The sequence below is a fragment of the Harpia harpyja genome, chromosome Z (genome assembly GCF_026419915.1).
Source record: "Harpia harpyja isolate bHarHar1 chromosome Z, bHarHar1 primary haplotype, whole genome shotgun sequence".
Lineage (NCBI taxonomy): Eukaryota > Metazoa > Chordata > Aves > Accipitriformes > Accipitridae > Harpia > Harpia harpyja.
In genome coordinates this window covers 7,981,139-7,995,108 of record NC_068969.1, presented here as the reverse complement: position 1 = coordinate 7,995,108, position 13,970 = coordinate 7,981,139, and the positions used below count along the sequence as shown (strand labels likewise).

General features: G+C 51.6%; 2 protein-coding genes across 4 annotated transcripts in view; one reads left to right on the top strand and one right to left on the bottom strand.

Annotated features, from left to right (window-relative positions):
• The window catches only part of WDR82 (WD repeat domain 82), a 20,090-nt gene extending 16,144 nt beyond the window's left edge, over positions 1-3,946 (top strand). The window contains exons 9-10 of one of the 2 annotated variants that reach the window (XR_008233815.1): positions 327-1,183; positions 1,420-3,946. Coding sequence is in view for 1 of the 2 variants with exons in the window: in XM_052778888.1 (XP_052634848.1) it covers positions 327-356 (30 nt within the window). In the remaining variant the exon portion in view is untranslated. Of the gene's footprint in view, positions 1-326 lie in introns of both variants that reach the window. The other variant, XM_052778888.1, reaches the window with a different exon arrangement.
• Positions 3,593-13,951, bottom strand: PPM1M (protein phosphatase, Mg2+/Mn2+ dependent 1M). Of its 2 annotated transcripts, none has more exons than XM_052778881.1 (10): positions 13,696-13,949; positions 12,160-12,283; positions 11,229-11,483; positions 10,598-10,710; positions 9,940-10,024; positions 9,493-9,611; positions 8,989-9,052; positions 7,931-8,038; positions 7,485-7,633; positions 3,593-6,061 (listed from the first exon to the last, which is right to left on the bottom strand). In XM_052778881.1, exons 1-10 carry the CDS (start codon positions 13,911-13,913, stop codon positions 5,917-5,919), a joined length of 1,380 nt encoding a protein of 459 aa, XP_052634841.1. In that variant the 5' UTR covers positions 13,914-13,949; the 3' UTR covers positions 3,593-5,916. The 2 variants fall into 2 exon arrangements, with proteins under 2 accessions (XP_052634841.1, XP_052634842.1); XM_052778882.1 differs by lacking the exon at positions 3,593-6,061 and adding an exon at positions 7,295-7,404 and having other exon boundaries at positions 13,696-13,951.
• Between the last annotated feature and the right edge of the window lie 19 nt (positions 13,952-13,970).

Here is a 13,970-nt window from a genome sequence, read left to right as displayed (position 1 = left end):
CGCTGATGTGCTTGGCCTTGGCCAGTGGTGGGTCCATCTTGGAGCCAGCTGGCATTGGCTCTATCAGACATGGGGGAAGCTTCTAGCAGCTTCTCACAGAAGCCACCCCTGTAGCCCCCCCACTACCAAAACCTTGCCATGCAAACCCAATACACCAGTGTAAGCAAGGATTGTAACCTTAAACTGCTGGGAGGGTGTTGCTGCCTCTTTGGTAGTCTCTGCCTGTGTGCTTATAGAAGGTAGCAGTGATCAGCTCCTACAGTGTGCTGTAGGAGAGATCTGTGTTCTGCTCTGTAAAAAATGTTTTTTTCTTTCCTCTTTTGTAGGCCTTCTGGTTGCCAACTATTGACGACTAATTCCTACGCTGCAGCTGCTGTCAGATGACTTCCATACTGCTAAGAGCAGCACATCATTGCAAGCATAGTATTGGAATTGCCTAGGTCTCCTAGACTGCATTCCTGTTCCTGCATATGTTTCCATATGTCTTACCTTTATTTGCTGCATTCCTTTGCAAGGACTCCTCCACTTGGCCTCCTAGCATGTTCAGAAGCGGCATGCTACACGTTCTTATCTTCCAGTCCGTGCCCAGCAGGCTTCAGCTGAAGTTGGAACTGACACAGTATTATTTCTAAGAGCAATGAAGCCTGTTTTATTTACAAAATGTTTGTGGCATTTTTTTAAGCTGTAATTGTGTGTTTTCCTTCTGTAAGTGCACAAGGCTATTGATGTTTCAAGGTGGAACGTGCAGTTCCTTCCTTTAAGTGCACGTTTTTCACATCTGGGATCTCTCTGGTTTCACTGCAGTCCACAGATGCAAAGTTACTTCTGTGCCAAATGTGAACACTGACAGTTTTCAACTTAAACAGCAGATGCTGGATTCTCTTGCAGTGGAACACGCACCGAAAGAGTGGGTGACTACATCTACATGATACACCCTGTCATCCTTTTTTTGGTGATTTAGCGTGCAACAAACCATACAGGTTTTGTCCACTGCCAGAGCTTGGCGAAGCCTCCCTGCTGTTTGCTGTGCCAGCATCCCGGAGGGCGCAGACAGTACTGATGAGGTCCGGTCAGTGTCCCAAGCAATAAAGGAGTCTGTCAGCAGGAAGATGGAGAAACCAAACTGAGACTGAAAGCACAGTCTGCCTGTGTATCTTGTGTATCATCTTGGCTGATCTTAATTGTAAATATCATGGGGGGGAGGGCAGTGGGAATGGGCCATATTTTTTTACTTCTAGATATTAAAGAATATGATGTGGGCCAGTATTGTGGGGTGTCTAGGCTGTTTACCTTCACCAATGCAGTTTTCCCCTCATTTGTAAATAAGCTCCATTAAATTCTCCCCACACCAGGCTTAGACCTGTATCCCTTTGTCGATAAAACTGACATGCAGTTAGCTCACCATGCATTTTGTTACAGGTCCTGCAGGTTTTCAGTGATAGCCCCGAAAGAGTGACACTTCCTTTGTCAGATGGTGTCTTCAGAACTGAATTTTAAAAATCTTACATGTGACCATGCTGACTCTGCTTTGCTGTGGCCCTGCTCCAAGGAATGCCCCTGCAAAGAGACAGGAGGGACGTGCCCTCCCTGCTCCAGAGGGCCTTGTGGGCAAATGGTACAGAAAGGCTGGCAAGCTGGTCTTCAAGCCTGGTTCCATTTTGTTTTTCCTGAAACGCTGCATTGATCAAATGCATCCACCAGCAGGCTGGGACAGGCTTGGCATAAACGTGGTGTTCATTGTATTATTGCCTTTCCAAACATACTTGGTTTTATGTGCTGGGTCACAGCTTGGAAAGTTGATTCTTTCCCTCGCCTGTCATGTGTGCTTCCCCTTTCCTAAATGTAAAGTGCTGGTAAGGTAAGGTGACAAGCACAGTAGTGGGCATGTTCTCTCTGCTCTCAAGTGCCAGTCCATGCAGGAGAACCATGCTCAAGCATTTTACCTTAGGTCAGTTGTCTGGATGTTCCCCTATTACAGCAAAGTTAGTCTCAAGTGTGGAGCCCTGTATATAATTCACATCATGTCTCCCTGGAAAAGTAAATTGGCTTGTAGAACAGCTGGTTCTGTTTTGCTTTTCCTTGCCCTTTTTTTTTTTCCTTTCCCCACAGCCCTTGTCAGTGAAATGTGCTGTGCCAAGAGCTGGGGATGGCAAATGAGTGTTTCTCTGCTGCTGGCTCCTTTAAAGTAGCAGCGCATGCCTGGGACAGTCAGCAGGAGGACTGCCCGCATGAGGCAGTCTGATAAACTTTGAGTCTGGATTGATGCTGTGGTTGAAGCTTCTCCTTAGGCTCTGCAGCTTGCCTTTGCTGATGCTACCACACAAGGAGCCATTTCTAATGGCACAGGGCAGTTATGTGAGTTTGCCATCCTCCAGACTGGAAGAGGGAAGGGAACAGCGGACTGATGTTTCAGTCTTGCCAAATGGGCCCGCTGTTGGAGATGCAGATGAGAGATTCATACTATTACACCAGCATCCCTCTTCCCGTACTGTCCCACCATCACCTATAAATGCCCAGCACGAAGGGAGATGGTTATCTCAGTCCTCACAGTTGACTAGCTTTCCACAGCCACCTCTTCAACTCAGTATTGTTGCATTTCAGGCTGCTTGGTGCTATTTTACCTTCGTTGGTGTTTCTGTAAGCAGCTGTATTTTGCAGTGGTTTGTAATGTACAGGTATTTGGGGTTTGTACTGCATTTTAACAGTTAAACTTCAGCGTTCAGTAGCAAATCATCTTTCAGGGTTTTACCAAGTCTGTTGCCTGAGGAAGTGAACAGGTAGCCTCCAGCCATTTTTCTTACTACTTTTCACAGGGAAGCATTTAGGAGTCTTTTATTCTAAAAATGCTCTTTGCTAATGTGGTTTGAGCACTTGTCTAAAGATTTGTTCAGCTTGCAGTGTTGTAAAACATTGTGCATTGCAGCGTGAAATGTTTAAGAAGAGGACCAAAGGACCAATCTAGAAGGACATATACACTAAGAACACTAGTGGCTTTCTGGAGTGAGGATAAATTTACAGGTTTGTGCACAACACAGCACTAATGCTCAGTTCAAAATTAAAGCTGAATGCCTTCCCAGGGCTGATTGCCACCCACACAGGCAAATACATCTTTCTTGGTTGATGTAGCACTGAGTGTTTTCCATCTGCTTTTAAAAGAGGGAAATGTACCAAGTATTGTCAAGGAACTTGAGTATCACGTGTTTCTAGGTTAGACAGGAAAGGTGAATAACGCTTTTAGCTTCCAGCTTCTATGTGCTTCTCTAAAAGTTTCAGGACTGCAATTCCTGTGCTCGTCAGGGCAGCCAGCTAATGAGAATCGGACCTCATTAAAACCGCACTCCCAGGTCTAACAGAGTGTCCAACTTTATGTAAAGCCAAGCAGGAAACAGCATTCCCCCTCCAAATTTGACATTTAGAACGTGACCTCCCCCCCCGCCATGTTTTTTGGTATGAAGTAAAGACTTCTTCAAAACAAGGGGGAAGTGAGACTCAGCAGCTCACCTCTAAATAGGCAGTGGTGGTGGCTGAGCACATCTGCTTGGCCTGTAGGAGATTTGGGGTGTAATTCCCTTCTCCAAGTTAGTCTGAGAGATTTTTTTTTTTTTTTTTTTTTTAATTGAGGCTCCCAAGTTCTTGGTTAATGTCCCAACCCCTGCTCTGGGGGACACAGGAGCAACTGAGTGAACAAATCTGGAAGCAGCAGTGTATCTTTTCCAATGCCTTGACTGTATTTGCACTTTAAGAGATTTCACGAGGGGCTAGGATCCTGGTGAGCCTTTCGGAAACTGGTCTCTTTGGTCGTGAGCTGGTATGGGGAGTTTGACTCCTAGGTGGTATCTGCCAGATGAGTGTAAATACATAAAGTCAAATTATGCTTTGTCACAAAATACTACGTATGTGGAGAATTCAATGTTGTGCCTGTACTAATAAATATTTTGTAGAGAGATCACAGAGTGCTGTAAATTCTGCATTTGTCTGGTGTGATACAACTTGCTAGTTTCTTAGAGGGGGAATGGGAAAATCATCCATGTTTTTTAAAAGCCCCTTTGTTTTGCAAAGTCAGAAGCTTTGTAGTGGAAGTTGTGATGCTCTGAAGCTATACCTACATAAATTGCCCATTTTAAGAGGTTTTTCTTGCCTAGGAATGTATCAGGATAGGGGTGCAGTCTTGTGACAGCTACTTGTTGAGGGTATGGTGCCCTAGGTAGAGGGGTGTTCACAGAAGCCTGTGGTCTGGATAGAAGAGCCAAGCCTCTTCTCAGCAGGAAGCGGGGAAATAGCTTGTTGGTTTGGAGTAACAGGACACTTTGACCATTACAGTCGCTGTATATATAGCATTACAGCTGCTGTAGGGGGGACGGCAGCCAGCATCAAGTTAACGTGGGTAAAACCCGCATGTGCATTGTTTTCAAGTTAAAACCAAGATGGGGGAAAAGCAAAGCTGGAGAGAAATGTTTTTGTGTTCTATCCCTTGCTTAAACCATGAGCAGATAGCTGAGATGGCTGCCTCATTCCTGGGTCCAGGCCTCCCACTGCATGGTATCATCTTTCGACACTTAGCCCTCCGGGTAGCACTGCTAAGGGAATACTTCTAGTGACAAACTGGTTTTTGGCAAAGACAAATCCAAAGCAAAAACGCTTCTGTGGTTTTCTAAGGCTGTTTTTCTCCATCTCAGGTCTGTGTAAAACCTCTGATAGGAGTAAAACTGCAGTAAGATGCATGGAAAAAAAAAAGTATTTTTATTTGGACTTTAATCCTTGTAGAACTTAAAACACATCCTGGGGTTTGTCTACTTCACTTGGGAATCTTGCAGTTTGTGTAATGAATAATGAAAACCAAAGTGGAGACTCGGGGAGATGGGAAGCTTGTCCAGACCTGAATTTGCCTGGCTAATGAACAGGTTGAGAAGCAGATCCTCAAGAGTTTAAGGCACAATGCTGTTTGGCACGTCTGCTGTGCTGCTGTTCCTGTTGTAATGAGTGTAAGTGCTTGAGACTCAGCACTGTAGACAAATTTGAACAAACCGGTTTTATTTTACTTGGAGCTCTTCTACTAAATCAGCTGATGTACTTAAAACACTTTGGTTCTCATCAGTGCTACTGCTACAAAACCAGCTTTGCTGTCAAAAATTACCTGAATGAATAGAAAAAGTGTTAGTGAGTGTTGTGGGCTAAGATTTGTTAGAAATTTGTATGTTGCATTACATACCAATATACTTAATACTCTTAAATAACAGTAAGGTGTATATCTTTACACAGGAGGCTCCTGTACACCAATGTGTAGTTTCATCTGCTAACAGTGTCTGTTTTGAGGTGGTGCTGCCTACAAATGGCAACTTTCTCAGGAGGTCTGGGCTACTGCTTCAGCATTTGCATTACGCAGGCATGGCCATGCCTAATGCTGTCTTAGCAGCAGCTCCTGGGTTTTCAGTACATCTCGTGTTACAGCAAATGGATATGAGGGACGCTTTAGCTTATGCATCCAGTTTTACACGTTCAAGTCTGATTAAAAGCCAGCTCTTGAGACTGGTTGGATCTCAATTGATCCTCATTCTTCAATATTAAAAAGGGAGAGGGGTCATTAGAAATGTGGATTTGAGTCTCGCTGTACTGCAAAAATCTTAGAAATAGTACCCTTCAGCTTGTGTGGCCCCCTTTGCAATTTCTCCTTAGCCCAACAATGAGAAAGGAGTAAGGGGAATGATTTGTTGCCCATTGTTCCTCTCTTGCATGTTCTTAAGGAGCTAATGTTCTTGTTGATCTTCTGCATAAGTGCTGGCTGTGCGTTTTCAGATTCCACTGCAGATGGTTTTGCTGGAAGAGAGTGTACATGCACAGCAGAAATCCCTCAGTCTCAGGTTGATGCTGAATAGCACCATGGTAGGGTGACCGAGATCCTGTGTGTCATGCTAACAGTCAGTCCTCATCCCTGTTGTGTAGTGGGATGACAAATACAGAGATGTCATCATAGGATGCCTCGTGGCTGTCATCCAGCATCCACTGGTGGGCTCTCTTCTTTCCCCTTGCTCTGCATACCAAGCACTTGGCCAGTTCTGAAAATCTGTGGGTAGAAAAAATGCGAGGTTTGGGTTAACGTAGCACTATTCCCTTAAGAACAACATTGAGATGTGGCTTTATGTTGTCAAAATAGTAGGTTTTTGTGGCAGGTTGACCCTGGCTGGATGCCGGGTGCCCACCAAAGCTGTTCTATCACTCCCCCCTCCTCAGCTGGACAGGGGAGAGAAAATACAACAAAGGGCTTGTGGGTCGAGATAAGGACAGGAGAGCTCACTCACCAATTACCATCATGGGCAAAACAAACTCAACTTGGGGAAAATTAACTCAATTTATTGCCAATCAACCAGAGTAGGGTAATGAGAAATAAAACCAAATCTCAAAACACCTTCCCTCCACCCTTCCCTTCTTCCCGGGCTCAACTTCACTCCCAGATTCTCTACCTACCCCCGCCCAGCAGCACAGTGGGACGGGGAATGGGGATTTACAGTCAGTTCATCACACGTTATTTCTGCCACTTCATCCTCCTCAGGGGCAGGACTCATCACACTCTTCCCCTGCTCCAGCTTGGGGTCCCTCCCACGGGAGACAGTCCTCCACGAACTTCTCCAACGTGGGTCCTTCCCACGGGCTGCAGTTCTTCACGAACTGCTCCAGCATGGGTCTCTTCCATGGCATGCAGTCCTTCAGGAGCACACTGCTCCAGCGTGGGTCCCCCACAGGGTCACAAGTCCTGCCAGAAAACCTGCTCCGTGGGCTCCTCTCTCCACAGATCCGCAGGTCCTGCCAGGAGCCTGCTCCAGCGCGGACTTCCCACGGGGTCACAGCCTCCTTCAGGAACCCACCTGCTCCGGTGTGGGGTCCTCCCCAGGCGGATATCTGCTCCACCGTGGACCTCCGTGGACTGCCGGGGCACAGCCTGCCTCACCATGGTCCTCACCACGGGCTGCAGGGGAATCTCTGCTCCGGCGCCTGGAACATCTCCTCCCCCTCCTTCTTCACCAGCCTGGGGGTCTGCAGGGTTGTTTCTCTTACATGTTCTTACTCCTCTCTCCGGCTGCCATTTCTCTCTCTCCCACAACTTTTTTTCCTTCTTAAATATGTTATCCCAGAGGCGCTACCACTGTCGCTGATGGGCTCAGCCTTGGCTGGCGACAGGTCCGTCTTAGAGCCGGCTGGTATTGGCTCTGTCGGTCATTGGGGAAGCTTCCAGCAGCTTCTCTCAGAAGCCAGCCCTGTAACCCCCCCCCACTACCAAAAACCTTGCCACACAAAGCCATTACAGTTTTTTAAGCCACCAGCTTTATCATTGTTTCTTTAGGATGGGGAAAGATTAGGAGGCAGTTTCCAGAGTCACAGAAAAGAGTGCTTGGTAATGCTGGAGCTGACCTAGAAGCAGAGTGATCTCAGCCTGCTTTTGGTCTGACCAGGTTCTTTGGAAGGGAAAATGATGGCTAAGCTGTTATTACCTGTGAGGATCTGTCCTGTTTTCTGCAAGGAAGCTCCTGACCATATGAGCCACCTCTTTGTTGCACAGAACATCCCAAAGGCCATCGGTTGCCATGATGAGGACATCGTCTTCCTTAATGTCATGCAGAGCAAAGTCAAATACATTCACCTGGAAAGCACAGAAGTAAATCAGTGACAATTCCTGCAATGTGCTGGAGGGGTCAGGGAGATGACTCTTCCCCTCAGAGATGACAAAGTGGGACCAGGGTGCTTTGAATCTTTTACATCCCCTTGCTGCTATGCTTCTAGATTATTCTGTCTTGGGGATCCTCTGGGCAGCATGCAGAGAGATGGGGGATGGAAAAAGGACATGGCTAAGACCTGCCAGGTCTGTAAAAGGTGGGTGCTACAGAGGAGGAGCAGCATGTTTATTTCCACCCTGCAATTCCCATGTGCCGCAACTGACCTTGGGAATGCAGGAGAGGAAAGGTTTGACTTCAATGTTGGTGTCGATGACTTTGAGTTGATGATCCCCCAGACCTCGAGAGACTGCCAGAGTCCCCAGCAAGCGAGCCTGGCCCCAAACAAAGCAAAACAGTATTGAAACATAAGAACGTGGCACCTTTCAAGGCTGACGTGTGGCTTGTCCTGACTGATCTATGTTGCCTTTAGGACCCTTCTCCAAGCACCATTCCCAACAGCCCCTGGAGACTTCAGAGATGGATGGGTGATCAGAAGTAATGGCCTGATGTGAGCGTGGAGACAGCCTGCATGTGGACGTCTCCTGGTGGCCCATGGTGTGCTCTGGAGTTACTACCTGTACAATGGGTAATGCTACAGACCTCAGGATGCCCGTGGTGGTATCTGCTCTTGATTTGGGGTGGCGAAGAAGAAAACTGGGTTGGTTTGGGGGTGGGGAAAGGGGTCCTTTCTCCTGGCAAAGGAGCTTCTGCACCGACTCCTTGCAAAGGGGGTGGCATGCGGATTGTAGTGCTGGGGGTGGTGACAGGGCTTTCTGCTTGATGCCAGCAGGCAGATGCTGGATGTGTGCAGTCATCGCTTCTCCCTGCCTCCTCCTTCCCTCTCCCCGCTCCTTTTCTCAGCCTGTCCTTGAGGAAGAGGGTTTGTGGGAAAGGCGCTAGTTAGAGCTGAAGGAGACAGTCCAAAGTAGGATCTGATGAAATAAGTTCTCATCTGAAATGAGTTCTTGTGTGCAAGGGGAGATGAGGAAAGGGCACGCTGGCTCAGGGCTGCTGTCTGCTCTGCTAGCAGGTACTCTGGAGGAAGGTGCATCCTCTGCTCCGGAGGGCTCTAGTTTACACTAACCAGGCAGCATGGTGCTAATGAAGGGAGCTGCTGTACTGGGGCTATGGGACTGTGCCATGCTGGAGAGCCCCAGAGCACTGGGTGCTCTGCAGCCCCAGTCTGCTGTAGTGTCCCGGAGCATGACCGTGAGCGACAGGGACACAGAGGACCCCCAGCAGACTTGCCTCTGCCTTCCCAGTGCGTAAAGCATTAAGCTACCTGCTTCCCGTGACCATGGACAAGAGGATACTTGAGGTCGGCTTTCTCCACCGTCTTGTATCCCCTAGAACAGAGAATTCACTGCTGATTTGGGATTTGTCTGACTTGACGGTACAATCCAGCCAGAGCGTTACGACTGTGATTCAACCCTTGCGGTGCCCCCATGCACAGGCAGCTGACCGAGGAAGGGGCAAGGTGACTTGCTGAAGCAGATGCGCTGAAGATGACCCCTCGCTGAATGCCCAGGTCTTTCTCCTTCTTCCCTTCCTCCCCAGCTTGTACCTGCACCAGGCTGGGACTCCCTGCACCAGTCCCACCTTGCAGGATCCCAGAAAGACCATCTCAACTGTTCCCTAACTGCCCTGCCAGGGCCCCAGTCCTTCAGCTGGGGAGAGGCTGCTCACAGCATCCTTCACTTGCCCCTTCTCCCTTCACCTCCCCATCACTATGAGCAGGTAAAGATGCCCTGTGCCGCAGCCTTATCCTCAGGCAGAAAGGACTCACCAGCCCTCCATGAAGTAATCCCGGTACAGGACTTTCTGGCCCACGTCATCTCCCTTCAACCTCCGTGGAAACTCAAAGCGTGTGAACTCGCCGTCCAGGAGCTTGGGGAAAATAAAAGCCTGGAGGAGGGAATGAAGGCATGAGGATGGACAGGTTCTGCTTCAGTGGAGTAGGGCACCAAAACTGCTTCTGCCTTGGGACTGGCACTCCCAGCAGCAGAATGGAGAACAGAATTGGGAAAGCACATCCCAAGGAGGACATCAGCATCTCCCGTACTAAAGGCTGTTGGTTGAATCATGCCCCCAGCCCTCCTTGGCTAGTGCCAGATGACATTCTGGCCACACAGTGGCCTTCGAGGAAAGCTGGTGGTCCTCTTGCCAGAAGCCCTCTCTGACCCAGTGGGATGCTTGCAGCTGGATTGTCTGATGCACCGAATGAGTCACTCACCAAGTGCTGGATTCGCTGCCTCTCTGTCTCGGGTGTGAACTCGCAGCTCATGGGCACAACATTGTCCTTCAGAACAAGAATCGCCCTACGAGGGGGAAGAGGCAAAGAGCTGAGCCGTGTCCATCACTGCAGCCCTACTCTTACTGAGGCTAGACCCAGGGTCAGCCAGGTGCGGGACTGGGGGTAACCAGCGGCAGAGCAATGCCAGAGAATAGCCCTGCACTCAGAAACGTTTAAAAATGCAGGTGTATTTTAAATAACTCCATTGCAATTGCACTGTTGCAGCAGAGAACTGAGCTTGCCTGGTTTGACAATGGTAGAGCTCACTGCTAGAGGCATAGTGGGCCAAGGCTAGATGAGGAAGCTCTTGAGGATGCCTTGAAATCACCTTCCACTTTTAAACACCTGCCAGGCGGAGCTTACTGCTGCACTACCACTCCAATGCTGCCCTGTGGCTGGGCAGCGTCAGTCCCTTGAAATCCCAAAACCCTTCTAGGAGGCATGAGAGCACCCGTCCTTCCAACAGGTCCTGCGGCAGGCAGGAGGGAAATGGCTGGGCTGCACATTTACCTTCTGCAGGATTAAATAAGATGCTGGAAACCTTGCTCATCTCCCAGCTCTCATCCCCCAGCAACTTCCTCCTTTTATTATGGCTCACCTGCTGTCCCCAGCATTAGCCACATACAGCTTTCCCTGGAAATAAAGGGCAGCCAGAGCAGTGCAGCCTCCCGTCTGGTTCGTAGCTTCCATCTCCTGGCCGATGACTTCATCCTGTTGGTTTAAACAAGTTTGGAGAGTGACATGAGCCAGGCTGCTGCTTTCTGCAGCTGCCTCGTGCCTCCCAGCAGAAATCCAGAACCACAGCTGATTGCAGATGTGCCACAGGAAACCAGCAAGGCGCAAGACAACGTTGTTCCAGTACAGCCAACAAAGCTGTTGCTACTGGACTAAGGACCGCTTTAGGAGTGTGATTGGGGGATCTCAAATTTGTACATGCTGTACGAGCGTGACAGTAGCTATGGTCTAGCCCTAAAGAAATGTATCCTCGGGTGCAGTTTAGCAGAGATGCTGTAGCTTTGCTCTGGGTCACCGCTGCCGATGTGCAATAGATCTGAGGCAGATCCTGGGGAGCTGACTCAGCGCGGTCTCAGCACGCTTAAAGGTTTGGCTGAATGTTCCTGCCTTCTTGATGAGCTGCAGAACTGCAGACCTTGCCCACCCTGGGCAGTGGGGAGGTACAGACTGACTGCTTGGGGCAGCAGGACTGGTGCCCTGCACGAGGTACTCACGCATTCCTGGAAGGCGTTCTCCAGTGCTCCCACCACCAGGTCTTCTGCATGGATGTGCTTCTCCTCCACGAACTGGGGGTCGCTGTCGCAAACGCAGCGTCCGCTGAGATGCATGGGGGGACGGGCCTCTGTGATGCCTCCCACAACCTCCTCCAGCTTCTGCTTGATGCAGTAGTGCAAATAGTTGGAGGCGATGATGGCAGCTTCTGGGCCACCGTGGCCGTCAAACAGTGCCCAGTAGTAACCAGTCAGAAACTGCAGTGAGGAACAGGGACAAGACAGCAAAGAAGAGCGGGAAGACAAGGGCTGGAGAGGTCATACAGATAGCAGGCTCACAGCCAGGACATCACTGTACGTGTTTTGCCTGGCTTTTCCACTCTAGCTACCCTTCCCTGCCACCAGTTAATCTCCTGCACAGCTCACACTCATGTGCTGGTCATGTGCTGCTTTGCCAGACCTGTCACCTGAGCTCTGAGCGGCTGGATTTGCAGCCACCCACCATCACGCACTATTCCTCTGTGTTTTAGGGGAGATGGGGCCATTTTACAAGAGGCAAGGCAGAGCTGCTCCCAGGTGAGAGCATCCCATGTGCCTGGTTCACACTGCTGTCTCCAAGTGATGACAACACACACTGGCCCTTGAAAGCAGAGTGAGAACAGTAAAGGAAAGGTGAGGGAACCAAGTAAAGGGCTTGGACGACCTCAAATGCCACAAGCCATGGGCCATGGAAGTAGAAATAGCGCGTACGGGCAGAGCTGGGTGTTTGCTGGCCACACGTAGGGTACACAGGTCCCCTAAATGCATCCAAGGAAGGATTTCAGCACATGGCTGTGTAGGACTGATGGGGCAACCCCATGTTTCCTGTACCTGGGCCCTTGGATGCAGACCAGGGCTGGCAGCAGGGTGAGCACAGCCTGCCCGTGGGCTATACCTGCGTGGCGCACAGGATCAGCCATTCCTCGTCCTCCTCCAGGCCCGGCTCTCTCCTCCGGATGGAGATCTGACAGCAGGCTGCCTGGTCCTCATTGAACTCCGACTTCTCGGCATTGATAACCCTGGGGGTGCAAATGCTCCAGGTAAGATGTGCGGATGCACTGCACCTTGCCTGCTCCCAGCCAGCTGTGCTGGGTGCTCTGCAGCCAAGGCAAACGGCTGCGCCTTGCCCCTTCCTTCCAGCCCCACGCTCCCTTTTCAAACTCGAGGATCTCTTTGCTGGGGACCTAAATAACAAGTCCTTTATGCGCAGCAGGGAAAAGCTTGGTCAGGGACACAGGGACAAGCGAGTGGTTTTGGAGCACCCTGGCCTCAGGGAAACCCTTGTCAGCAGCCCATGCTGTGCTATTTCTTTGGTGACCCAGTGACTTGCAAAACCATCATCGTTTTTCCTTCCAGCCTTGCTAATGTTTGTCCCTTGATGGGAGTTTGCTCTCCTTGCACAGCTCCTCTCTCAACACTGTGCCATCCCATGACCACAGGGTCATGCTGTGGCCTGGCCAGGACGTGGGGACATCTCCTGGCTGGAGTCGTTCTGCCTGATCCATCCCCTCTGCCCTTAAAAATGGCAAACCCAGAGATTTCTAAAAATTCATCTTCCCCCTCCCTTTGTTTTAAAGGTGCTCTGCTAGGAGCAAGGGGATAGATGCCCGGTGCTGCTCGCCCCCAGAAACCAGCCCCTGCCCCAAACCGCCTCCCTGCAAGGGAGGTCTTTCTGCCTGCCGCTGCTCAGCACAGCAGCCCCATGGAAGAGCCCTGCCTGACCAGCTCGCTGCAACCAGGGTGCAGAGCAGTGGACGGGTGACACCCCAGCGGTAAAATTACGGCGTAAACGCCATTGCATTAGGGGACGAGATACTTGAGCTGACCCGATTCTGCTCTCAGGGCTGCCCCTGCCACTTGTCACAAGCGACGGTGACCTGCTCTGCAGCTGGCAGGGTGCAGGCAGCTAAATGCAGGCAGGGAGGGGGGCAGGTGTGTCCCACGCTGCTGCCAGCCACCGACAAGGAGGCAGAAGGGCCGCGGAAAACATGCTGCCACATCGAACCTCACGCTGCTGCCGCGTCGGGAGGAGGAAGCTGCTCCCCTCCTCGCAGGCAGAGGCGGGCGGGGGGGGCCGATTTCTGCCTGTGAGCCCTCCTTCTCCAGGGGAGAGGGCTGAAGCTCCGTGCTTGGGGCTGAGGCGAGGGCAGCAGCGTGGGGCAGTGGGGAGAAGAAGTCGGGTGCGATCACCCCCCCCCCGCCGTGGCACGTCCCCAGGAGTCCCCTAAACCCCCCACGCCCCCCCGAGAGCCCCCTAACCCCAGGCAGACCCTGGGCATCCGCCCAAACCCGCGCTACCCGCCGCCAACAACCCTATAACCACCCCGGGAGACCCTCTAACCCCGCACCGCCCCCCTCCCCCGCCCCGGGGGTCTCCCGGAGCCCCCCCCTCCCCCTTCCCGGGGCGGCCCCGCTGCCGCCCCGCACTCACTCGGCGTAGCCCGCGCCCCAGGGCAGGGGCCGCTCGGGCCCGGTGCCCCGCACGGCCCGCCCGCCCCGCGGGCTCTCCTCTCCGCCGCCGCCACGCAGGAACTTAGGCCGGCGGTAGCGGAGGGCGGTGGGCGGCGGGCCGGGCCCAGGCCCCTGCGCGCCGCCGGGCCGCTCCGCGGGGCCGCCCCGCCGCAAGCGCCTCAGCCACTCGGCGGACATGGCGGGGCCCTCCTCGGGCACGCGCGGCGCCGCTGCGCTCCGCCAGGGGGCGCCGCA

What these genes read in the sequence shown, in the direction of transcription:
- PPM1M (XM_052778881.1), bottom strand. Translation starts at nt 13,913, where the DNA reads ATGTCCGCCGAGTGGCTGAGGCGCTTGCGGCGGGGCGGCCCCGCGGAG. An exon ending in TGATCCTGTGCGCCACGCAG is followed by an intron (nt 11,484 to 12,159) that starts GTATAGCCCACG and finishes TCCTCACTGCAG; the next exon opens with TTTCTGACTGGTTACTACTG. An exon ending in GGCAGCGAATCCAGCACTTG is followed by an intron (nt 9,612 to 9,939) that starts GTGAGTGACTCA and finishes TCCCTCCTCCAG; the next exon opens with GCTTTTATTTTCCCCAAGCT.